This window comes from Amblyraja radiata, chromosome 18, assembly GCF_010909765.2.
Source record: "Amblyraja radiata isolate CabotCenter1 chromosome 18, sAmbRad1.1.pri, whole genome shotgun sequence".
Classification (NCBI taxonomy): Eukaryota; Metazoa; Chordata; class Chondrichthyes; order Rajiformes; family Rajidae; genus Amblyraja; species Amblyraja radiata.
Window position 1 is genome coordinate 17,456,922 of NC_045973.1, and position 27,841 is coordinate 17,484,762.

At 41.1% G+C, this 27,841-nt stretch overlaps 1 protein-coding gene across 1 annotated transcript in view; it reads left to right on the top strand.

Moving 5' to 3' along the window:
* Positions 1 to 27,841, top strand: part of grm7 (glutamate metabotropic receptor 7) — a 532,223-nt gene that overhangs the window by 256,203 nt on the left and 248,179 nt on the right. The window contains exon 6 of the mRNA XM_033036752.1: positions 26,992 to 27,129. Coding sequence (XP_032892643.1) covers positions 26,992 to 27,129 — 138 coding nt within the window. The remainder of the gene's footprint in view (positions 1 to 26,991; positions 27,130 to 27,841) is intronic.

A 27,841-nucleotide genomic window follows, 5' to 3' on the forward strand; every position in this document is an offset into this window, starting at 1 on the left:
GGGACATTTACATTTACCAAGCCAATTAACCTGCAAACCAGTACGTCTTTGGAGTGTGGGAGGAAACCGAAGATCTTGGAGAAAACCTACGCAGGTCACGGGGAGAACGTACAAACTCCGTACAGACAGCACCCGTAGTCGGGATCGAACCCGGGTCTCCGGCGCTGCATTTGCTGTAAGGCAGCAACTCTACCGCTGCGCCACTGTGACCATGACCACCTTCAGACTGATTGTATTGGTGGAGTCGGAGGGAACCAAGCTGCGTTCACCCGTTTCCCTGTGATAGATAACCTAGTCTGGCTCTTTGCCTAAGCAATGCCATGATTTTTAAATGTCAAAAGAAAGTATGAACTGGAATAGACCACCTACACCACCATTCAATATAATTAGGACTGATCTCCTTCAGTCCTTGCCTCCTCTTCTGTGTCAGTTCCCCATTGCCCTCAAATCCCTGTTCTTTAAAATCAAAAATCAACTTCCTCGTTAAACACCTGCCATCTAATTTCACCAGATTCTGGGTAATCCTCTGAGAACTTCCTCTGCATTTTGATTTTAAATGACTGCCCCATGTATTGTAGCTCTGGTCTCTCATTCAAGATTCTCCCACTCATGGAAAGATCTTGACATTTACACTTTCATGACACTGAAAGATCTTGTGTGTTTCAACACAGTGACTTGTGACTCTTCAAAACTCCTAAAGAATATGGAGATCCAAGTTCTTCAGTCGTTCGTGTTAGAGCAACACACTCATTCCAGGTATTAACCTGTGAATCTCTTTTGCACTGCCTGAAAGGCTGGTATATCCCTTCTTAAATAAAGAGATAGAACTGTGCTCAGTACTGCAGGTCTGGCATCATGGTATGCTGTACAATCATAACAGTGTACCTCTCTACCTAGCACTGAGAAGGGTCTCGCCCCAAAACGTCACCCATTTCTTTTCTCCAGAGATGCTGTCTGTCCTGTTGAGTTGGTCCAGCTGCATTTTGTGTCTACCTCTCCACCAAAACGCCAAATGATTTGCAATAGAGGCAAATATACCACCCTAACTACTAGCAAGATACATTTTTATGCACAAGAACATCCAGATCTCTCTGTACTCCATTCATTGACAGTTTCTGTCCAATTGAATAGTAGCCTGCCTTTTTAATTTATCTTACCAAAATGCATGATCTTACAATGTTCAAATTAAATTCCACATGCCAAGTCCATGCTCACTTATTCATCCACCTACACCACCATTCAATATAATTAGGACTGATCTCCTTCAGTCCTTGCCTCCTCTTCCTCTTCTGTGTCAGTTCCCCATTGCCCTCAAATCCCTGATCTTAAAAAAAAATAAACTTCCTGGCTATCTGGACGACACTTCTTCCCACTCTGCTTCCTGTAAGGACTCTATCACCTACTCCCAATTCCTCTGTCCATGACGCATCTGCACCCAGGATGAGGTGTTCCAATCCAGGGCATCGGAGATGTCCTCATTCTTTAGGGAATGGGGGTTCCTCTCTTCGACTATAGATGAGGCTCTCATCAGGGTCTCCTCTATATCCCGCAGCTCTGCTCTCACTCCCCATCCACCCCACCTCGTAACAAGGGCAGTGTCCCCCTTGTCCTCACCTTCCACCCAACGAGCCATCACATAAAACAGATAATCCTCTGACATTTTCGTCACCTCCAACGGGATCCCACCACTGGCCACATCTTCCCATCTCCTCCCATTTCGACTTTCCGCAGAGACCGCTCCCTCCGTAACTCCCTGGTCAATTCGTCCCTTCCCATCCAAACCACCCCCTCCACTGGTACATTCCTTTGCAACTGTAGGAAATGCTACACTTGTCGCTTTATCTCCCCCCTCGACGCCATCCAAGGACCCAAGTAGTCTTTCCAGGTGAGGCAGAGGTTCACCTGCACCTCCTCCAACCTCATCTATTGCACCTGCTGTTCCAGTTGTCAACTGCTCTACATCGGTGAGACCAAGCGCAGGCTTGGCGATCGCTTCACCCTACACGTCCGCTCAGTTTGCATTAACCAACCTGATCTCCAGGTGGCTCAGCACTTCAACTCCCTCTCCCATTCCGAATCCGACCTTTCTGTCCTGGGCCTCCTTCATGGCCAGAGTGAGTCCCACCGCAAATTGGAGGAGCTTGGGTAGTTTACACCCCAGAGGTATGACATTGACTTCTCCAATTTCAGGTCGTCCTTGCTTTCTCCCTCCTTCCCAGCTCTCCCACAGCTCACTGTCTCCGCCTCTTCCTTTCTTTTTCCTGCCCCCCCCCACATCAGTCTGAAGAGGGGTCCCGACCCGAAACGTGGCCTATTCCTTTGCTCCATAGATGCTGCCTCACCCGCTGAGTTTCTTCAGCATTTTTGTCTACCTTCGATTTTTCCAGCATCTGCAGTATTTTCTTAAACAAATATTCAACCCATCTACATCCCTTTGTAGACTTCAAATATCCTCATCCAGCAGGCCTCCCACCTGTCATTGTCATCAGGGCAGCACAATGGCACAGGTGTTATAGCTCCTGCCTCACAGTGCCACAAACCATGGTTTGATCCTGACTTCAGGTGCTGTCTGTGAGAGTTTGCACATTCATCTATGACCTCCTAGCTTTCGTCCACGTGCTCTGGTTTCCTCCCACATCCCAAAGATGTGCTGGTTTGTAGGTTGACACAAAAGGCTGGAGTAACTCAGCAGGGTCAGACAGCACCTCTGGAGAAAAGGAATACGTGACGTTTTAGGTCGACCCAAAACGTCACCTTTTCCCCAAAGATGCTGTCTGACCCACTGAGACAGCTTTTTGTGTCTATCTTCGGTTTAAACCAGTATCTGCAGTTCCTTCCTACACAGATTTGTAGGTTAATGAGCCTCTGTAACCTCTTCCTATTTTGCAGGGAGTGGATGAGAAAGTGGGATAACATAGAACTGGTCTGTAAGGGTGATCGATGGTCACCGTGGATTCAGTGGGCCGAAGGGACTGTTTCCATGCTGTATCTCTAAACTAAACAAAACTAATATTTTAATATTTCCACATTGCCTCTCCTCCAAATCATCAAAATCATTAATAAGTACTTGAGGACAAAGAACTAATCATTGGGACACGCCTTCAGCCTTAAATAGATCCATTTATTGTGACTGTGTTTTCTGTGCAATAACCAGTCCATGTTAACACTTAAGTCTGAAGAAAGGTCTCGACCCGAAACATCACCCATTCCGTCTCTCCAGAGATGCTGCTTGTCCCGCTGAGTTATTCCAGCATTTTGTGTCTACCATGTTAACATCTACTCCAATACCGTTACCTCTTAACTTGTGCACCTTTCCTTATGTGTACCTTATCAAATGCTTTCTGGAAATCCAAATACATTACATGCCCATGCTCCCTTCTGTCAACTCTGCTTGTTAAATCCTCGAAGTTCTGCAGCTCACTCTTGTCAAATGCAACCTTTCGAACTGCTTTTTCTGGCTTTTTGTCCGTTCTCAATTTTAATCACAACTGTTCTATAAACAAAGACCCAAGTTTTCTTTCTGAATTTATATACTTTTTCCTAGTTTAAAATTATTTGTATGCTCTATCTCCCTGCTGTGAATCTGTCATTTTTTGCTTCATAATGCACTGCGAAGCTTCTTGGGCTGTGGTACCACATGAAAAATGCTTGAGAAATATAATTTGATGTGGTGCATCCATTTGATGAATGCACTTAATGAGGATACCAGGGGATGTACACTGGTCTAATCTTCCACATCTATGTTTGCTTAAGGGATTTCTCATGGCAATGGATTCTTTTATATCATGGTGAGGACTTTCTATTCCCAATACAGTAACAGCAGAGGTTCCATACAATGTATGGAACACAATCTAAAATGATGGTTACTTTGATTCTATTGCAGAATTTCAAAGGACTGCAGATACTTAAAAGTATATCTATGTTTAAGCCTCAAATTGTTCAAACATAAAGAGTCATAGAAAAAAAACTGAAAATACAACGATCCATTATGGTTTTATAATAATGTTAAAAATAAATCTCAGAAGCATAATTAAATATAAAGTATTACCAATACCAAACATGGTCAATTTATAACTTGTGGAGTATCGTCTCTGGGGATAAAAAAGGTTGTCATTTGGAGACCGATTCTGGACTGGATCTATGCTTGCTCTAATTGAAATGAATTCCATTACAGGATTTAGAGTGCTGACAATTTGCTGGTGTCTGTAATAGACTGCACAGAGTTCAGATTGATTTATATTCAGGATATGTTGTCGGCATGTCTGGTGTCCTCTGAGGAACATGTAAAAAAAACTGAAGTTATATCCCCGAGGTCTGCTCTGAACTGAATCAAATATTTGCATCCCTCTTTATTCAATCAGTGAAATCTCTTGTGTCTCATTTCACTCTCTGGTGATTATTCCTGTCAGGTCTGGGCTGTGCTGTGACCACCTTTTCACCTTGATGGTGTAGACGTCTAGCAGAGGAGAACAGTGCCATTTGACTTTCTTTATCAAGCATTTGAGCGTTCGCCCTGGTATTCTTCAAATATGTCAGATGATCAGTGTCACACAGAGAAGCCAGGTTTACTGATGTCTTGTCGAGTGACATAGATTATTTTGTGCCTGGATGCATCCAGTTTTCTGTAGCTGCCTGTTTGTGGTGGGGACTAGAATGGAAGCCAGACTGATATTAGTGATGCCACCTCTGTGCTTAATGTGACCACGGAACATGGGTCTGCTGATGTTACAATGGGTAGTTCATTGGCCAGATCAAGGCAGACCAGACTGGGATTACAATGAAATGTAAACAATGTATGAAGTAAAAGCAATAAATTATATGTGTATAAAGGAAATGCAGATGGTGGTTTATACCGAAGGTAGACACAAAGTGCTGGAGTAACTCTGGGTCAGGCAGCATCTCGGGAAAATAAGGATGATTGACGTTTCGGGCCTGGTCTCATCTTCAGACTGCAAGAAATCATATGATCCTCAACATGAGATTGTCTGATTTATCTCAATTCCATGCTTCCCTTTGACTATTAGTTCCCTCAGTCTTAAAATCTATCCCCAACCCTGCAAATGTTAAATGACTGGGTATCCATAATGCTCTGAGGAAGTGAATGCCATATTCATAGCCTTAGAGTGAAGCATTTCCTCTTCAATCCAGTACTTGAGGCCATGGCCCCAGTTTGATGCACTTCCGCCAAAGGAAACAATATCCCACCATTTAGTTTGTCCAACCTTTTCAGATTCTTGTCATTTTCATTGGGCTCACCTCCCATTCATCTAAACGCTACTGACTGTGGTCCCATCCCATTAAGTCGCTCTTAAAAGGGAATCTTTTTCATCACCGGAATCAGTCCTGTGAATCAACTTTGCAATTCCAGAATTAGGCAGAACATATATAGTTAAGGTATTGAACCCCCCCCCCCCCCACCCCCCCACCCCCAAAGCACTCATTTTGATTATTTCCATGGTTATGTACTATTTTGCCCATAAGTAAACCTGAGTTCATCCAAAACTCTACCGGCTCATGTCCTGCTCATCTATTGCTCAAACTAAGGATTAGAAGTTCTCCCAATTTGCAAAGCTTCACTTTTAATATTGTCAAACCTGTTTTCCTGTCTCTCCATACTTCAGCCACATCATGTTTCCAGTCTTGCTGCTCTCCCAGATCGCAATACTCCTCAATTCTGCTTCTAAACATCTCTCTCAACCTATATCCTCCTATTTCACATTAGCCGAGGTAAGTGACTGGAAACGGTTTCCCCCTTTCCCCCCCCCCCCACCACCCCCACATAAAAAACATACCGAGAGACATTAACACATACATTTAGACATACTAAAAAAACCCAAAAAAGTCGGATTGACCAACAAACTGTTGGCGAGGCTGCCGCGCGCAGCGCCATGCGATGACGACCCGATGACTGGACCCTAAGAGCTGTACATCTCTCCTTAATAATTTCTGCTTCTATTTACTTTCCACACACATTATTGACCAAATGTTGTCATATGTCGTCATAGCCATCTGTATCAGATTATGTTTGTAGTGTCAACAGGGTTGCAGTGTTCTTTGATTTCATGCCAACATCATGAGTTGGCTTTGGTAGTCAATGTAGAGCAGATTGAGGATGGAGCAAAAATGAATCAAGCTTAATAACACCAACTTTAGATAGACACGAAATGCTGGAGTAAGTCAGCAGTTTATTTTAGAGATACAGCACGGGAATAGGCCCTTCGGCCCATTGATTCCACACTGACCAGCAATCCCCGCACATTAACACTATCCTACACACAGTAGGGAAATCTAGGGGTAGGCCATTTAGGACTGAGATGAAGTAAAACTTTTACACCCAGAGAGTTGTGAATCTGTGGAATTCTCTGCCAAGAAAGGCAGTGGAGGCCAATTCACTGAATGTTTGCAAGAGAGAGATTTTGCTCTTAGGGCTAAGGGAATCAAGGGATATGGGGACAAAGTCAGAACGGGGTACTGATTTTGGATGTTCAGCCAAGATCTTATTGAATGGCGGTGCTGGCTCGAAGGGCCAAATGGCCTACTCCACCTATTTGCTATGTTTTTATGATATACCAAACCAATTAACCTACAAACTTGTACATCTTTGGACTGTGGGAGGAAACCAGAACTCCCTGAGAAAACCTGTGCCGGTCACGGGGAGAACGTACATACCCTGTTCAGATTAGCATCCATAGTCAGGATCGATCTCAGGTCTTTGGCGCTGTACGGAAGCAACTCTACTGCTGCGCCACTTTGCCACCCTAAACTTACCTTGCTGGGATTTGAACTCCAGATCTCAGGCTTGCTGGCCAAGGATCGTAAGAAAAAAATGTTAACTTTACTCCAGAGGTTGGTGATACCGCAGGTATTGTGTGTAGCAATGAGCCTAGTTAACAGAAGCTAGTGTTGGGTGAGAGAAAGCATTTGGGTCATGCACACCTTGTCTGGTTCAAGTAAAACCTGTTCATCCACGATCGGTAGGAAACCCCTCTTCCTTGGGTGGAAGAATTAAGATGTTGGGTCACTGTGATACCCTTAGGAGTTATGAATGAGGCCAGAGTGTAAACACAGTTCACATCTTTAATCATTGTGCAACATTCCTATAAATTGTATGTGATCCTGAAATGGAAATGGAATAGATAAAGATTCATTTAGAAGGAAATAATGAATTAAGTTTGAGTACAGATGGGGAAATATGTCTCCACTCCACTGAAAATATGTTCAAATATTATTGTTCCCTTACCTCGAGATTAGGAATTCAGTGAAGAAGCACATTCTGATCCCCATTGTCACAGACTCTCCATTACGATGTTAATCCTGCTCCAAATATTGTGTGTTTCCGAATGTACGGGAATTAGTATTTTTTTTAAAATATGATGTAAATGCAGCATATTACTGACAGGATTCTCCTGTGGCTCCAGTAGAAGTAAGGGAAGGAACATGGAAATGACTGCTGAGTTGTGAAAAGATGTGTGTTGTGACACCAAGAATATCATCTTGATTATCTCAAGGGGCTTCTATTCCTTGCAAACTGCAAAATGTTGACAATGGTGTGTGGGATCTGTATGTAGTTTTTTGACATCCATTATAGTCACTTGCAAGGTCAAGCACTGAGACACATGCAGAGATGGGTACCGATCGCCAGTATTACATTTGCTAAATCTGGTTAGCAGCACACAAAGCCAATTCAAGAGAGATTATTAAATCAGACATGAAATCACAATTTATCAAACACGTACAACAGCATCTGGTTGAAGAGGCAATGAGCTCACGGTGTCTGCTTGTGTATACATTACGTTTGCAACCTGATGACTGGCTTTTGACCTTGTGGAGAGAACCGAGGACCTGTCAAATATTATTTGCTGTGATAAATTTCTTGCTTGCTTGCCAGCTAGTCCTATCTGCCTGAGAGTTATCATCTTCTTTAATGCACATTCAACCTGCCCTATTCATTTATGCTGAAGCTCAACATCACAGCTGAACGATGTGGGGAATGTCTGAAAAACTAGGGCCTGGCTGGTGAGGCCGCATTTGGAGTATTGTGAGCAATTTTGGGCACTATATCTGAGGAAGAATGTGCTAGCCCTGGAGAGGGTCCAGAGGAAGTTTACAAGAATTATTCCAGGAATGAGTGACTAACATATTATAAGAGTTTGACCGCACTGGGCCTGTACTCGCTGGAGTTTGGAAGAATGAGGGCAGACCTCATTGAAACATACCGAATAATGAAAGGCTTGGATAGGGTAGATGTTGAGAGGATGTTTCCACTAGTGGGAGAGTCTAGGACTAGAGGTCATAGCCTCAGAAGAAAAGGACTTTCCTTTAGGAAGGAGATGAAGAGGAATTTCTTTAGTCACAGTCTGGTGACTCTGTGGAGCTGTGGAGTCCAAGTTACTGGATATTTTTAAGGCAGATAGATTCTTGAATAGTACGGGTGTCAGGGGTTATAAGGAGCCGGCAGGAGAATTGGGTTAGGATGGAGAGATGGAGGGAGGGAGAGATAGATCAGCCATAATTGAATGGCGGAGTAGGTTTGATGGCCGAATGGCCTAGTTCTGCTACTATCACATGACCTTGTGACCTGATACCAGAGCATGGACAGATACATATCATTATGCCTCCACTATCAAGTCCCTTTTTTGTGTTAACCTTAATATTTTTCAATTAAGGTTAACGCAAAACAAGTAAAAGTAAAAGTGGAACGAGTTTCCAGAGGTAGTGGTAGAGACGAGTACAATTACAACACGTAAAAGACATTTGGACAGGTAAATGGATAGGTAAGGTTTAGAGGGATATGGTCTAAATTAGGCAAATGGAACGAGCTCAGGAAGGCACCTTTGTTGGACTGGAGACGTCTCAGTGCTGAATTACTTTATGACACTGAAGACGAGCAAACCAGTTAATATGAATATTAACTATTCAAGATATGTTCAGGAAATTTTTATTCAAAATAATATATTTAAAAAAATAATTACATGATGACCAACATTGTTAAATGGATTGCACAATATCCATTTAACATCATCAAAATGTCTCCTATTTGGCAGACATTTGGGGAATTTTGTTTTCCACAAAAGGTTGTGAGGATATATAATGGCCAACCATAAACGATGATGCAACCAGAATACATACTTGAGAAGGGGAGAACATTTCTAAGATTGTAGCTGTGAAAGTAAACACGATATGTGGGAAATGGAACAAGCAGCATTTTATTCAAAAGGAAGATCGCAGAGAAGGGCAAATCCCTCCATGTCAGTGCCAGGGACAGGTACTAGCTGATAAGGTACTAGCAGGGATAAGGTGCTATATTTAACTTCAGCAAACTAAGGTAAATATTTAACATGGGCATCAGGGGTTATAAGGAGAAGGTAGGAGAATGGGGTTAGGAGGGAGAGATAGATCAGCCATGATTGAATGGCGGAGTAGGCTTGATGGGCCGAGTGGCCTAGCGCTGCTCCTATCATTTATGACCTTATGACATTCAAGTGTCACTTTGCTCAAGTGTTGTTGAACATAGCAACCTGCCCCATTAGAGCAGAGCAACAGAGCTCTTGTTAAAAGGCTTTCATTAGAGAGAAAGGAAACAATGTCTGGCATTAACTTTACTCTGAACGTCTCATATTCTAGAACTCTGTGGGCTATCTATTTATCAAAAACACTGATTGTGGTAGAAAAACAACAACTTTATTTTGGTTTAATGTTTTCAGACCCTCAGAGAAAGTAATTTCAACAGCAATTGCACCTTCGATCGCTGCTTCCCTTGCCTCTACAGCAAGGTGTGAACCTTTAGTGCTGAATATCTAAACCGCACAAACTCACTCAACTAAAGCAATAATATGTTGGACGCTGGCTGGATCTTTCGACTTTCGACTTTAAAGATACAGCACAAAAACAGGCACTTTGGCACAGCTAGTCCACAATGACCAGTGACCATCCTGTACACTAATGCTATTCTACACACTAGGGACAATTTTACAACTTACCGAAGCCAATTAACCAACAAACCTGCACGTCTTTGGAATGTGGGAGGAAACTGGGTGCACCCGGAGAGAACCTATCGGTCACAGAGGGAATGCACAAACTCCATACAGACAGCACCCGCAGTCAGGATTGCACCCATAGCCAGGATCAAACCTGGGTCTCTAGCGCTGTAAGGCAGCGACTCTACCACTGTGCCCCTGTGCCGCCCTTGAACGTGTGACTTCTGAGCTGGAGTCATGGAGCTATGTCAATAACTTCATTATCATTATCATTGAGCTTGTTTGTTTTTGGTTAAAATTCCATGTTTTAACACTTTCCATGCTCATGTTTTTGAGGAGAGTATTTGCTGGCAATTGAAATATTAAGCTCTTATTTTATGCAGGATACATTGTAATGCAAGGATCATTAACTTACTGCTTCCCACTTCCATATTTCATTCCATTCTCAGTATCATTCCACAGTCCAGAAGATGCCAATCGAACATTACAAGGCGTGTCATGGAGTGATGGTCCAGTTAGTCTAACGTCGGTAGTGGGGAAACTGCTAGAATCAGTTACTAAAGATGGGATAGCAGCACATTTGGAAAGTGGTGAAATCATTGGACAAAGTCAGCATGGATTTATGAAAGGTAAATCATGTCTGACGAATCTTATAGAATTTTTCGAGGATGTAACTAGTAGAGTGGATAAGGGAGAACCGGTGGATGTGTTATATCTGGACTTTCAGAAGGCTTTCGACAAGGTCCCACATAAGAGATTAGTATACAAACTTAAAGCACATGGTATTGGGGGTTCAGTATTGATATGGATAGAGAACTGGCTGGCAGACAGGAAGCAAAGAGTAGGAATAAACGGGTCCTTTTCACAATGGCAGGCAGTGACTAGTGGGGTACCGCAAGGCTCAGTGCTGGGACCCCAGCTATTTACGATATATATTAATGATTTGGACGAGGGAATTGAATGCAACATCTCCAAGTTGGCGGATGACACGAAGCTGGGGGGCAGTGCTAGCTGTGTGGAGGATGCTAGGAGGCTGCAAGGTGACTTGGATAGGCTGGGTGAGTGGGCAAATGCATGGCAGATGCAGTATAATGTGGATAAATGTGAGGTTATCCACTTTGGTGGCAAAAACAGGAAAGTAGACTCTTATCTGAATGGTGGCAGATTAGGAAAGGGGGAGATGCAACGAGACCTGGGTGTCATGGTACACCAGTCATTAAAAGTAGGCATGCAGGTGCAGCAGGCAGTGAAGAAGGCGAATGGTATGTTAGCATTCATCGCAAAAGGATTTGAGTATAGGAGCAGGGAGGTTCTACTGCAGTTGTACAGGGTCTTGGTGAGACCACACCTGGAGTATTGCATACAGTTTTGGTCTTCAAATCTGAGGAAAGACATTGTTGCCATAGAGGGAGTACAGAGAAGGTTCACCAGACTGATTCCTGGGATGTCAGGACTTTCATATGAAGAAAGACTGGATAGACTCGGTTTGTACTCGCTAGAATTTAGAAGATTGAGGGGGGATCTTATAGAAACTTACAAAATTCTTAAGGGGTTGGACAGGCTAGATGCAGGAAGATTGTTCCCGATGTTGGGGAAGTCCAGAATAAGGGTCACCGTTTAAGGATAAGGGGGAAATCTTTTAGGACCGAGATGAGGAAAACATTTTTCACACAGAGAGTGGTGAATCTCTGGAATTCTCTGCCACAGAAGGTAGTGAGGCCAGTTCATTGGCTATATTTAAGAGGGAGTTAGATGTGGCCCTTGTGGCTAAAGGGATCAGGGGGTATGGAGAGAAGGCAGGTACAGGATACTGAGTTGGATGATCAGCCATGATCATATTGAATGGCAGTGCAGGCTCGAAGGGCCGAATGGCCTACTCCTGCACCTATTTTCTATGTTTCTATGTTTCTATGGTGTTTTCTCCATTCTCCTTATAAGGAGCTTGAAAGCTACATCTCTACTTGTTCAAGTCCCTGAATACAAATCCTCCACCACCCTTCCCATCTCCCGTCTGGCCTCCCTGGGCAAGGCATGAATCACACTAATCGCAACATGAAAATATTTGATGAAGCACATGTCTCCAGAAAGCGAGTTTTAAACTTGTACTTTCACACAGGAGACAGACCATTTTTTTTCCTCCTGGTAGTTTTAGAAGGAAAACATCAGCCAGAATAAAATGAGATTTCATACCCTTATTTTCCCAATTCTGAGCATTCTTTTCAAGAAATGTATTGACCATAATCCACGCTCTTTGTTGTTCCATTATTACAAGCCCATATAGAAGATGTTTTGCAGAAACAAAATGCTGGAGTAACTCAACGGGTCGGTCAGCATGTCTGGAGAAAGAAAATGGGTGACTTTTCGGGTCGGGACTCATCTTCAGCCTGACCTTCAGCCTGGTCTGAAGAAGGGTCCTGACCCAAAATGTCACTCATTCTTTTCCTCCAGCACTTTGTGTCTACCTAAGACATTTTACCAAACTCATTTTTTGGCCACATATATTGAACAGTTCCTCAGCAGCTTATGTACATCTTACACAACATCAATGGCTGTTTTTCTCCCCCACTCTCAGCTGCTCAGTTATTCTTGTGAATTGGAGGTTGCGTCTGAACCTTCCTTTTCTTTATTGTTGTGCTTCCCTCTTCCCTTTTTCCAGTATCCTGCTGCAAAATCTCATCAGTTTTGCTTACAGCTTCTTTCCGTACAATAATCTGATTGTTTCTGACTTTTCACTTTTCATCCTTAAACTACCTGACTTAACTTTGAGGGTTAGTCCTTCAAGTTTATGGCCATTATACCTTATTGGGTTCTCCATCTTGCTCTGATTGCACATTTACCCACCCACCTTCCTGTAAACCATTGCAATCAACCAGTTTATTTGACTCCAGCTTTTCTTTTAATGATGCCGTCTTTGGACCCAGTGACTTCTCCAGTGGATTTCTCCTTCATTGCTATTGATGCAATGTCTCATTTCCCACTCTTCCCTCGCCACTTTACAAAACATTAATAGTTCTCCATTTGCATCCCATAGCTTTCACATTTGAAGAATTATTCTCCATTATTTAAGCCAGCTTTGGACGGATGCTTTTTTAATACCTCTGACTTCTCCTTTCCCATTTCCAGAGGAACCATTTTCGCTGTGATACGCTGCCACTCCTCCATCATTTTCCACAACTCATTCTTGTTTTGGAGATGCAGCACATGTTCTGGGATGCTGAAGTATATTTAATTTTCTCTTTCATCTTCAGCACTCAAGTGACTTTCAATGCTATATAATTTATCCAGAACTAATGGAACAAGTAACAAAGTGTCCTCTGGTATATTGCTTTTCACACGGTGCTATCACCTGATGCACGGCAAACTCCTGAGTCTCAGGGTGCCCTTTTTTGTTATTGATTATATCTATTTCCAGAGGTGGAGTGCATTTTCTTAAAATTAATTGTTCCTACAGCTTCAACTAAACTGTCTAGGAGTTGTAGGGCTGGAAGGAAAAAACACGTCGATAGAATTTGGTATTGGTATCATGATATCATAAGATGAACACAATGTTGTTGATGTGTGTTACTGTGAATTATAAAAAAGATTGCAAGATCAAGGAACCTTGATAAAACTGTTCAAAAGGGAAAATTGACATCAAAATAATAAGACTGAGACTGAAGAAGGGTCGAGACCCGAAACGTCACCTATTCCTTCTGTCCAGAGATGCTGCCCGCTAAGTTACTCCAGCATGTTGTATCTATCTTCCCTGCACAAAGAAAGGGCAGTTTGGTTGTTGAAATTCCAAAGATTTTTGCTGGATTGGCCCTCACCCAATCAAAACGTCTGATGCCTGTCTTGTTCTATGTGGTAAAGGACATAGCTTGGAGGACCCTATTTGGCCACAGCCTCCCAGCCCAAAAATAACTTGTTTATTCCTCTGTCGTTGACCCTCTATTAACTAATCCTTAACCTGTGCCCGTGTATTGCTGACAAAGTTAATATTAATCATTCTTTTGTGCAGCTGATTATCAAAGGAATTCTAAAAGTCCAAGTAAACGACAACTACCTGTCTTCATTTTCTCTACATTAAAATGTGCAGAATTTTCTCGCACATTGGTCAAATAGGATTTTGCCTTTTATAAATCCATATAGATTCTGCTTAATCCAATTATTATTTTTTCCAAGTGCTCAGTTACTGCTTCCTTAATAATTCAATATTTCAAGCTCCAATATTTTAATTGCTTCTACAATATAAATGTGAGATTTTTTCCATTTATTTCCTCTACTATGGGTAGAAATTTAATAGTTTACTTCATCTTCATTTAAGGTCATAAGGAGTCGAATTAGGCCATTCGGCCCATCAAGTCTACTCTGCCATTTAATCATGACTGATCTATCTCTACCTCCTAACCCCATTCTCCTGCCTTCTCCCCATAACCTCTGACACCTGTACTAATCAAGAATCTATCTATCTCTATTTACATTACATATAATGTAGTTTAATTCAGACAAAACATAAATTAAGCCCAAACATTACACAGAGCAGTGGGTTAAGGGATAATTAATATCAGTCTTAACGATTATGGTAGGGTCGAAGCACCAAAACTGATCCAGTGATGGGAAGATCAGAAAATGTGCAAGGTGAGATAATTGCAAGAAAACTAGATGAAGTGGGAACGGATGAGATGGCTCTGTTGCTGTCACCTGCAATGCAACATTTGCAGAATATTGATGAAGCTAGTAATGAGGGAAGAGCCTTTCCACAATGTCAACAATGTTACAAAGGACAGGAGGATCTCCTGTGCTCAATAATTCATTTAAAAATGTGGATGAAAGAACATTACCATTTTCTGATATGTTTGCAAAATGTTGCATAGATAAGGTCATTCGATTTGACCAAGTCCAGTGGGTCATTCTTGGAGGGAATTGTGAACAATGAATGTGTTCATGTCGGTTCACTCTCATGTGGGTTCAGTCACGCTCTTAATGGCTCAGATGGGGCAGGTGCAAAGAACATCTCATAGAGCAGTGGTGAGTTTATAGAAACAAGTTGGTATATTCATGGCCTTCACAGCCTGCACTGGGAAACACTCTAAGAGATACCAAAATGTTTCAAAGATTCACAGCATCCACAGTCACTTATATTCTGTGTTTCAATGGTTACATGCGGATGTTACATTTGTGAAATAATCAGTTATCAACGTTTCTTTGTGATCATTCATCCTCAATTTCTCTCTCATAGAAAACCTCCAATTTACTGTTTCCTTTTAATTAATTAAAATGCACCTTCATTTGCCTGACAGATTAATATAATGAAGACCCCCACCTCATCTCATGATGAATTTCATTGCTCCTAACCTGTTTTACTCCATTCTGTGCTTATTTTCACACAAACTAGCTATGCCTTGTGGTCTAAACATCTCTTAAATCTATCGATTGTCTCTTTTAACATGACCCCTAGGTTACCTTCACGATGTCCTCCTTTCTTTCCCAGTATGTATATTCTTGGTTTATACATATAACAAAACCTACAATGCTTCTTATTTCCAGCATTTGCCATATCGGTCACGGTCTGGGTCTCTGTTAATCAGTCCTTCATGCAGTGTGATTACGTATAGCAGCTATGCAGTCATGCATGAGAGCAATGCATTGCTAGCTTTGCTGGCTGAATGTAAACGCTGCCCTTCATCAGCGTCACAGGACTGAGTGAATAATGTTTTCTCATGAGTCAATTAATCCGATAATGCGTCAAAAAGTTGTGTGCTGCTCAATGTGTATCATGAATATTAATGATCTGAAATGAATACAAACAGCAGCAAAATATTTTGAAAAGTGCCATATATATTCAGACCTTTTGGATTCAATGAGATTATTATAATACCATTTTTCAGCAGGACAGTCATGACATTTTAAAATAAAATAAAAATGAAAAATGGCACCCAAGCCATAATAGCTCACACTCTGCTGGTAAATACTGAATGTTGCTACTGAGGCAAGCTTTGTAAAGTAGCAACAAGTATGGAACGGGCAAGCACACATGTGCAAAGTACAAGTTCTGGACATATTGAACCTTACCACTGTATCTGTTAAAAGCTTCACCCTCCCTCCTTTCCCCTCCAACGTCCTTCTTTAGGAGGGTAGTAGGGAAATGGCTGTTGGATCCTATTCCAATGTGTGGTGAGGAACTGCAGATGCTGGTTTGCACTGAAGATAGACACAAAGTGTTGGAGTAACTCAGCAGGGCAGGCAGCGTCTGGAGAAAAGGAATAGATGAGCTTGAAGAAGGGTCTCAAGCCGAATCTTCACCTTTTTCTTTTCCCCCTGAGATGCTGCCTGACCCGCTGAGTTACACCAGCATTTTGGATCCTGCTCAGTTGGACCAAAGGAATGGGAACTACAGGACAGAAAAGGAAAAGGCATGTTTCTTCTGTCTCTAATCATTTAAAAAATATTTCAGAGTGATCTTATCGCTTGTGTATTGAACTTTGCAAGGTTACAGCCTTAGCTGGAGCATTGAGCTTCAATAATGGTCATGCTGGTATCAAACGAGTGGTAGCCACTGACTGATAACATGGTCTGCTGTCTTGACCTGTTTCCTCTGAACGCTTTATCTGCATGTGTTCATGTTCTCAACAGTACCTTCCACTCTGCACAAGAAGAAGCTACTCAACATACCACACCTGCTTTCCTGTCCTATCTTAATTCCAGAATCTGCAGCTTTTTGTTTTGCAGTTATCTCCTCCCAGCTTTTATTTCTATCTCCACCCTTCCTTTCCACCGCGACTGTTATGTGCCTATCAGCCCTCCCTCACCAATATCCACCTATTGCTTGCTCACTCTTGCCCCAGTCCTCTCACCCACTTCCTTATACCGCAGAGAGATGTCCCCTCTACTCTTTCAGTCCAAATGAAAAGTCAGGTGAAGGGTCCAACCTAAAATGTCCAGACCAGAAATATTAACTGTCCGTTTCCCTCCACTGATGCTGCCTGGCCCATTCAGTTCCACCAGAAGTATTTTTTCCTTCTTGATACCAAAAGTGCATAAGTTCCTCCAGCAGCTCTCATTTTTTGGCTTTATGTTTATAAGATACTGCTTTTCTTTAGTTGTATCTCCTCTTTCTTCTTTGCCCTTTGCTTTCAGGTGTGAGGTTGAAGGGGACAGCTGAGAGCAGCAGGTTGTTTGTAACAGTGTCGTGTCCAAGGAAATTGCAGCTGTTGGCTCTTTTCCCATCTTTTCATATCATTCTTACTCCCACTAGAAGCCTTATTCACGTTCACCATCTCCCTCGTTAAGCTCCAGACACAAACTTTATAGCGACATTGCATCTCCCTTGCCCCCAGTTTCCCTGTGAGCAGAATATGGGGGATTCTCACCCCAGCTTTAAACTAGTCTCTTGTTCTTCCCCACTGTACTAATTGGACAAGTGCATTGTTGAGTGGTTTTATATGACTTTGTAGCCGCACACCCATCCCCAGTGTAGACTAGATGGTGAAGTTCAGTGAACATTGGATTAATGAATAATGGAAGCCTCGAAGCTTCCCCTTGCATTGCCAGGGTTTGTGTGCATGGGGAAGGGGCTACACCAGTTAATACTTGGGCTAGGCCTCCACACAATGATTGCTGAGGTTAGGTTAGAATGAACGTGCACGAAGCTAAAGTAATACTCCAATTTCCCAATGCATTCACTTGCCTGGAAAGTAATTATTGCAGGTGGAAAGTGCCATACAATAATCTTTTGGAGTGGAGGAGTTTTGTCAATCCCTGTTAACTCTGATGGTTAAACATTCAGCTAATCTCAAGGTGCCTGTGGGTTCCAAAATGGTAACAAAATGAAATTGACAGGCATTAATCTCACATCCAGCACTTTCAGCAGAACCCATACAATAGTCAGCAGTGTGTCTCCTTGCACAATATTGCATAATGTATCTTTAGATTGAATAATCTTAACTGTTTCATTTCTCATGACTTTATTACAAATATGTAACTCAGTCAATTAAGCAGCTCAAGTTAGCCCGTTTCAAGGCAGGACCAGGTCAACATTAAGGTCTGGGATGATGAGTGACAAATAATTGTTGAACAGCTACACTTGACGTTCAACAGTTTTACCATCACCAAGCCTTTCCCATTAAAGTCTAGAGGGATCTGAAACTCGATTGAATCAGTTACAGAATGCAGTAACTAAGAGAGAAGATTAATGGTTGGGAGTCTGGTTTGTGATCTGATGGACTGAGCTACATCCACAACATCCGAGAATTTGCTGCAGTCTTGGGCAGTGCTGTCCAAACCAAACTGTGATGCAACCTGACAGCCTGCTCTGAATGCTGCATCTGTGGCAGTTTCTAACAGTCACTGAAGACATGCGAATATCATCAGTCACCGGGGAAAGAATAGGCTACGATGTGTCTTCTTGGCTGTTGCTTCAATGCAGTGGGTCCACAAAAGATAATTGGTAATATTTACTCCAAGGAACGTGAACTTCTTGTTCACTTCTACATCGGCACTAATGATGCAGAATAAGAGGAGTAGGAGTTGACAACAATGTGTACACCACCGATACTTGGAAATATATTGCCTTCCTTCATCATTTCTGGATCTGTTCTGGAACTTGATTCAAATCATTGTGGTAGAAGTGCCGCACTGGTTTAAGAGATGGCTAATGACCACCTTCTCAAAGGTCAATGTATCCTCATGGACTTGTCTTGAACACTCAATCGGAACTCAATAAGACCAAGTGAAGTTTTAAGCCCTGGTGCAACTGGTAGAGCTGCTGCCTCACAGCACCATGTTCAATCCTGACCGGGTACTGTCTGTGTGGAGCTTGCTGGTACAACTATCCTGGTAACTGTGTGGGTTTCCTCAGTGTGCTCCAGTTTCCAACCCCATCTCAAAGGCGTGCGGGGGGGGTTGTAGTTTAATTGGCCTCTGAAATTTGCTCGTAGTGTTAGGGAGTGGATTAGAATGTGTTCACTGTTCACTAACATTGAACGGTGTGAATGGGTCGAGGTGGACTCGGTGGGATGAAGGGCATGTTTCCATGCTTTATCTTTAAACTAAACAAAACAGAACATTAATTTTAGGCTCCCACTCCTATTCCCAATCTGACCTTTCTGCCCTGGACCTCCTCCATTGCCAGAGTGAGGCCCAGTGCAAATTGGAGGAACAGCATCTCATATTTCGCTTGGGTAGTTTACACCCCAGCAGTATGAACTTTGACTTCTCTCACTTCTCTAACTCTCTATCCACTTCCCCTTCTGAGTTCTCCCACTAGTCTTACTGTCTCCGACTACATTCTATCTTTGTCCCACCGCCCCCACTGACATCAGTCTGAAGAAGGGTCTCGACCCGAAACGTCGCCCATTCCTTCTCATCCAGAGATGCTGCCTCATCCGCAGAGTTACTCCAGCATTCTGTGTCTACTAATTTTAGGCATCTAGGTTCTCTGTCCTCATAAGCTTTTAGGTCATCCATATGAATTACATTGTCCCAGCAAAGGTGTTTGAATATTCAGATGTCTCTTGATAACTACACAATGCTCCGATTGTAAATATTTAATTCTGCAAAATTATTTATTTAGCACCTATTTTAAGGAAATGAATTGTGAGTTTATTCTTACATAAATTCATACTCTTCTGTTAACTTGAAAATTCTGCAGACAATTGCATTCAATTGTATCCTGGTGTGAACAAGTTTTTTCTGCAGGTTCTCTAGTTTATGTTCTGTTTTAAGGTAAAAGTTACTTTGCAGTAGTAGAAAAGTACGAAAGTTACTTTTCAGCTAGAACATTTTGTCAATTTATGTCTGAAAACCATCCATGTCAGAACAGTATGGACTGATCTCCCTGCTATTAGTTTACTTTGAACCAAGTGTGAGCTTGCTCAAGGTTTGGAACTGGATGGGATGGTGATGTGGATTTGGAGAGCAATGGAAATCCAGACCAAGCTGAGTCTTTGGTGGGGTGGCCAAGTAACTGGAATGTAGATGCAGGCAACAGGTGCGGACCAGGTAAGGTCAAGCTCGCAAGAATTCTCCTGATTTCCGTGTCATGTTAGTTTAACGTGTGCCAAAATTCTGCACTCTCACGCACATTTCTAAATTGACGAGATGTGTCTGAATATTCAAAACATCTTTTGTTAGGAGAGAATTTGCATGGATAGTCTAAATGTTCCTTTGGACAGAGACCCCAGAAAGCCCAGTATTGTTGTATATGAAATTCACAAGAAGACCACGCATCTGATCTCGTCGACTATTTTTCATAACAAGGATTAAAAAAAAAATGTTTTTGATCTCTCATAAGCATGTGCACAAATTCTGTCAAAATCATTCTACATTTTTGATCGTAGTCATTCACAGTCGTGGGCAAGTGTATGTACCTGAGTCGTTGTTATCTGCTGACTCACAGTCCATGGATCAGCTTACTCATGCAGTCTATTACTTTTTTTTTAACTATTTGGAGTGTTGCTAAACATTGTGTGTGGTTGCAGAGTCCTTACTGGTGCAATCTTGTGAATCCTGTTTGCCAAGAAATGGATTGCATTTGCCATCTTGTGCTGGGAAGGTGTGGAATTTCAGCCGGATTTGGGAAGTGCTCAGGATTGCTGGATCTGCACTGTGGACCTGGCTTGTGGCTACGGAGCTAGTGTTAGGGGTGGGAACACTGCAAGGTCAGGAATGCGTGTAGGTTTGTTGTCAGAGTTGGGGTCTGGAGAGTGGGTCACGTGTGTGACCAAAGCTGAGGATAAAATGGGGAACATTGAGGGTGTGGAAAATGGGCAGGGTTGCAGCCAGAGCCAGGGTCCAGTGCTTGTTTTGACAAGCTAAATCATGCACGTAACTTGTTATTATCTGTGGAGGAATTGGCCACTGTCTTTTTTTTTTTTTTTTTTTTTCCTTTTAATTTTATTACAAGTAAGTACAGTCATATGGCACCAAAGTGCCTAATATATATCTTCATAATACATTTTATGTACACTTTTTTTTTTTGTTACATTGAAAAAAGATTAGAATAAGAAAAAGAAGTTAGATAGTAAAGGATAGAAAGATGTGAAATATATAGTGTGTGAAGAAAGAAAACGAGTAAATGAAGAAAGTTGAGAGAGAAAATAGAGAAAATAAAATAAAATAAAAAAGAAAAGGAGATCATTATTTATAATCTTGACCAACCCTCGTCCAGTCCTGAAACAGTTCTTTTACAATTGTGTTGCACCATATGATTCCAAAAAAACGACGAATGGAGACCAACTCATTATGAATTGGTCTGATTTATCCATTAGGAGGAATCGCATTTCCTCAAGATGAGCTGTGTCCAACATACTTGCAATCCACATTTTAAGCGTTAGTATTGATGTACCCTTCCAAAATTTAAGTATTAATTTTTTTGCTATTATTAAACCATAGTTAAGGAATAGATTTTGAGATGTGTTCAATTTATTCCCATCTTCCATTACGCCAAATATAATCATTTTAGTATTAGGTTCCATTCTTGTCTTGAATAACTTTGTAAACATTTCAAAAATATCATTCCAAAATCTATAAAGTTTTATGCAGGAAACTAAGGAGTGTGTTATAGTTGCCTTTTGGACTAGACATTTATCACACGTGGCGGATATATTTGGATAAAATTTGTTCAATCTTGTTTTTGAATAATATAATCTATGTACAATTTTAAATTGAATTAGATTATGTCTTACATTAATTGAACATTTGTGAATATATATCAAGTATTTTTCCCATTTAACCTTCGTAATTTTTATCATTAGTTCCCGTTCCCACTCTTCTCTAAGTACCTCTGTCGATGGTAGGTCTATATTTAGAATACTATTATATAAATATGATATTAATTTTTGTGAGTCAGCTTCAATATTCATTGCTTCTTCCAATAAGTCAGGAGTTACTTTTTGATATCCTTGTATATATTTTTTCATGAAATCGCAAATCTGAAGATATTTAAAATATTGGTTGTTTTTCAATTTAAATTTTAATTGTAATTGTTGGAATGATAGTAGGTTTCTCATTTCGTACATATCCCCGATCCTTCTAATTCCGAGACTTTCCCATTGGTTATATGTCTTATCAATAAGAGATGGTTTAAATAAAGGGTTATTCGCTATTGGCATTAACAGTGATAGATTTCTTAATTTTAAAGATAATTTTATTTGTTTCCAAATTCTTATTGTATGCGTGTAGCGATAATGACACACGTGCGTAGTGGTGGGTTCTTCATGTAATCACTCACGTGACTCCGAAGTAAAATTGGGTTCTTCTTATATATTGTGTTATTCAGTTTTTTGGGGGAGAAGAGGATCGTTCCTATATTACAAGGATGGCAATCCTCCTTCTCCATTGTCTTTTTGCTGCAGCTTTTGTGTCTTTGTGTCTTTTCCTAATTCCTTAATTTAGAGGATAGTGCTAGTGTAGGGGTGATCGCTGGTCAGAGTGGACAGTGGGCTGAAGCTGTATATCTCAAAAGTCTAAAGTCTGGTCATCCAAAGATGATAAATGTAACTCTGTGTAAACAGTTACATAATGAATGGAAAGGTAGGAGGGTGAAGAATAAATCTGATAATGAAAGTGATTTGATAAATGTTTCTTCTTGTACATGGTAATTTTGGTGTTGACAAAAAGCTCTGCATACATCTTGAAATATATTGTATGAATAAAATAGGCTATATATTCTGTTTGTTTCCATTAGTTTATCTCATTACCTACCACGCCCCCAGGGATGCTTGATGTTTGTTGACAAGTTTTTATTCCAGTTATCAGTTAAGGCAACACCGTTGCAAATGTCACTTGAACATGGAACACGTGCGGTCTTCCTTTGTCTCTCTCAGTGAGGCTGGCTGGTTCACCTTCTCAGAGCTGCCATTTAACCGTATCCAACATGACCTGAATTGTGATAACATTGTAGGAAAAAAAAACCAGTGGGAAATCCCAGTTGACAAACGCGAGGTGTGATTTCAAGTTATCTACTGTAAAGAGAGGACAACATTATATCTGCCCTTAATAGCAGATACATCTTGATGAGATTCAAGTTGTCAATAGAGCTGATCTGTAAAGCAACAGTTGATGTATGGAGGCACGAGGGACTGCAGAGGCTGGAATCTACAGCGAAAACAAATTGCTGAGATAACTCAGCCAGTCGGGCAGTACCTGTGGAAGGAAATGCCGTTTGGGGTCACAACCTTCTTCAAAAGGCTGAATGTCCTGGATCGCCAGCAGGCTGGAGGTTATTGCAGTTACCCCAAGCATAATTGGGTTATTTAATTCATAACTCATGGACAGCAGTAGTGTGTGAAAGCTTCACGTGTGGTGATTCATGAGAATTGGGGAAAGGGGCTGTGAGTAGGACGGGGGGAGCAAATACTCTACTTGTCCAAATAGACTTGTGCAAACTCCAGATTGATAGATGCAATCTCCTGAAGGGAAGCAGTGAAACAACTCCTCCAACTTCTATCATGGGGTAGACTGACTGCACCCCCCCCCCCCCCCCCCCCCCCCCCCAACTCGCTTCTTTGTACATCCCTTAACCTGGACCTTTCCCACTCGACAATTTAATATCATGTTTGTGCAATATCACATATGTGCTGTGTGATAACTGGTCACTTAAATTTCATTATTATTATAATGCACATGACATTTTCAATGCCTTGTAACTGGGTCTTTTGACCGGTGACAGGCTAATTTCCCTCTGGGATAAATAAAGAGCTATAGTATCGTATGGTGATCTTGATGAAAACACCAAGTACAAAAAAAACAAGAGAGATAAAATGATAGGGAGGGAATAAGTGAGTGCAGGAGAAATAAAAACACATCATACACTGGTGCAAATTGCCTGACATCTGAGTATGAAGTGTGATGGTGGATCCCAGTGTGAAACCTCTTAGATGCACTGTGAATCGGATATAAATGGTATCATCACTATGCTAACATTACTTGGGCATTAAGTATTACTATTTCTGTAGTGTCAACCTTAAACCTTTACACATAAACTCTTACCTAATATATATATATACACACACTTTTAATGTATGACATATCTTAATTCTTCTCACCAATTACTGCTCTATTCTAGGCAATGGTAATGCAGATGTAGCATACTCTAAAAAGGTATATATACAAAGTGTTGGAGTAACTCAGCAGGTTAGACAGCATCTCCGGAGAACATGGGTCGGTGATATTTCATGTCAGGACCCTTCTTCAGGGCCAATACTCTCCTGAAAATTTGACTCATTGAGACGTACACAATTCTGCCACGGTATTTCCAATCCTAGTTTCTTGTCTGTAGTGTTTGATTGGGGCGTGATTCACAATTAGGAAATCTTTGTTCTTGCTTCTTTGTTTCACATACAATCCAGTAGAATTGATTGCAGTAAAAGTAGACTTTACTTCACTATTTGACATTACTCTGTCTTCATGGATCAATGCACAAAATAAAGTCTGCAAGCAGATTTTACCTTTTTAATTAACTTTCCAGCTGCCTTTTGGAAGAGTCTATCCGAAAAAACCCCCCTATTTTTTAAGAAGAGGTGTGCAGGATATGGAATCAGTTACAGTTTGGATTCACTCAGGAAACCTTGAGATATAATGTCATAGGTCTAAAGTGATAGGAGCAGAATTAGGCCATTCTGCCCATCAAGTCTGCTCTGCTATTCAATCATGGCTGATCTCTCTCTCCTTCCTAACCCCATTCTCCTGCCTTCACGCCATAATCCCTGACACCCGTGCTAATCGAGAATCAATCTATCTCTACCTGTAAAATATCTATTGAAAGCATCCATCGATTAAATATCCCTTGAAACCACATATTGTAACCATATTTTTTCGTCTGGATTTTTGGGCCACAAAGCAACAAGAGTGTGAATGATATTTAGACAAAAGTGTTAAATTCATGGAGCAAAGTAGCAGCAAACTACATAGCTGAAGCACATTGAAGTGGAAGAAATCCATTCTGAGAGTACATAGATGTGCAAAGTGATGGTTAGAGGTATTGCATCCAAACAGGCAATCAGTAAGCCAGCAAATTTAGACAACTCTCCACAATGATTTTGGAAAAATTGATTGAGATAACACTATGTAACAAAAGTCATGCTTTATTGACCCAAAGTTGAACACCACAACTATTGTAGATCTGAAACAAAATTATTGCATTGCCTGGGATGATCATATTGGTATTTATTGGTACAATCCTAGAAATGTATGTCTAAATCCATTTTCCTTCAGTTATTTCCACAGCCTAGATTTCAGTCACAGCCCACCAATCTTGTCCAAAATTCATGAACACATGATTGAAGACCATTTGCTTCATTGTTTAAGGACAGAGAGTTATCCATTTGCCTCACTCAATGCCAGTGTAATGGGCACTTACCTCAATATTATAAGCTGGCTAAAATTGACATTATGGTTGTGTCACTGTAGTAGTGATGTTTAATAGCATCACATACAATTATGCAGTCACGCTGTATGGAAACGAGCCCCTTTGCCCAACCCATCCAGGCTGACCAAGATGCCCATGTGTTCTAGTCCCATTTGCTTACATTTGGCCCATATATCTCTAAACCTTCCCTATCCACGTACCTGTCCAAATGTCTTTTCAATGCTGTTACTGTACATTCCTCAACTACTTCCTCTGGCAGCTTGTTCCAAATACCCACCACTCTCTCTGTTAATAAATTGCCTCTCTGGTTCCAATGAAATATTTTTCCTCTCCCCTTAAACCTATAGTCCTTTAGTACTTGATTCCCCTACCCTGGAAATAGAGACACTGCGTTTATCCTATATATTCCCCTCATCATTTTATACACCTCTACTGGATCACCCCTCAGCATCCTGCGCTATAAGGAATAATGTCCTAGCTTGCCCAATCTCTTCCAATAGTTCAGCTCCTCGAGTTCCGGCAACATCCTCTTAAATTGTCTCTGCACCCTTTCCAGCTTAATAGCAACTTTTCTTTAGCAAGGCGTCCAAAACTGAGCACAATACTCCAAATAAGACCTTACCAATGTTTTGTACAACTGGAACCTAACGTTCCTACTTCTATACTCAATTCTTTGACTGATTAAGTCTACGCATGTCAAAACACTCATAGATAACATAATAAACAAAAAAAAAAATCAATAAATTAAAACCCCAATATTAGTGCAAAAATCCTAAAATCCTGGCGCGTAGAGTATAATATGGGAATGTGTAAACTTTATCTGTTTTGCCAGGAACAAATTAAAAAAAACATGCATTTTATCTGAGTGGTGAGAGATTGCAGAGTTCTGAGATGCAGAGGGACTACTCATCATTCACAAAAGGTTGGTATGCACGCAGACCAAGTGATGAGGAAGTCTAACAGAAGGTTAGACTTGATGAATTGAATGCGGAGGTGGAATGATTCAGTTAAATAGGGCATTAGTGAGACATTTGGAGTATAATCAACAGCAGTGTTCATGTTTAAGGAGGGATGTAAAATCCAGAGAGGGTTTAATAGACTTATTCCTGGAAGGGACAGGTTTTGAGGAAAGGTAAAAAAGATTAGGATTGTATCAGCTGTCTTAAGGAAAATCCTGTAAAAGGAAACCTAAAGGAAACCTAAAACTAGTAGTTATTCAAAAATAAAGTATCGCCCATTTAAGGCAGAGATGAAGTGATATTTTTCTTGCGGGCAGTGAGTCTTTCTCAGAGAGAATCTCTGAAGCAGGTTCCCGATCCAAAATATCATCTGTCTATTCCTCTGAGGGATCTCGCTGAGTTCCTCCAGCACTTTGTGCATTGCTCACAATTTCATCTGCAGCTCCTTTTAATCTCCAGAATCTTTTAATATTTCTTTCGACAGATTCTTAATAAACAAAGATGAAAGGTTACTGCAGCGGTGGCTATGATATGGAGATGTGGCTTTGGTTAAATTAATGATGACCTAGATAAATAGTAGAGCAGACTGCAGGGCAGACTGGCTTAATCCAACTCTATGTATTTGAGTGATTCTCTCACTGGTCATGTTTCATCGGCACAGTGTTTGGGCTTGCTGCAAACAATGTGTGTGCTCTTTCTCCTCCAGGTTTTGATACATACTTCACCAGTCGGACCTTGGAGAACAATCGAAGAAATGTCTGGTTTGCAGAGTTCTGGGAGGAGAACTTTGACTGTCAAGTGACACGAACGGGATCAAAAAAAGACACAGCAAAAAAGTGCACAGGTTATCAATCTTTCTGTCTGTTTTCACTGTTGGTTTTCAGAAGCGGGTCTTGAATGCAGCAGTTTGAAATCAATTTTTTGTAATGAAATTTGATCAAATTATGCGGACCAAAGAAGGAATGGTGTAGTGTAACAGACGGACTTTATTCGTTCATATTTTATGGGATGACCGTTTCCATTTTGTCGTTCACATATCAATAATGTAAGCATACTGCAGATTTAAATTTAACATTTTTTAACAAAAGGGGAAAAGTGTTTCTCATTCTGACTTTTAATACAATAGATACATCATTATCACTGATGTGTAATAAATTGGTTGCAAAGTTGAATGTATTATTCTGGCACTGACGTGCGAGTAGTCATTTGTCTCGGCTGACTCAGGCCATTAGATATTAGGTGTTCTTTCTGGATTTGATTGTTTTTTTTTAAAGTTCACAATGTGCACATTAATGGGAATGTCTGATCTTTACATCAGCAGCTGTATGGTTCAAGGTGATAATTATTTTTGACCAGTTTTCTCTCCTCCTCCTGCCCCTCCTACACTGCTGGGTCACCATAGGGTTTTTTTTCCCCACTGGCTATTCTTCTATTAGCTGGATATAGACTAACAGTGTGGGCAGATAATTTCTTCTTGGAGTGCTCAGCCTGATCGGACCCTGTCATCTTTCTTGCATATACAGTATCTTTAGTTAATTACAGGATTAGGAACATCT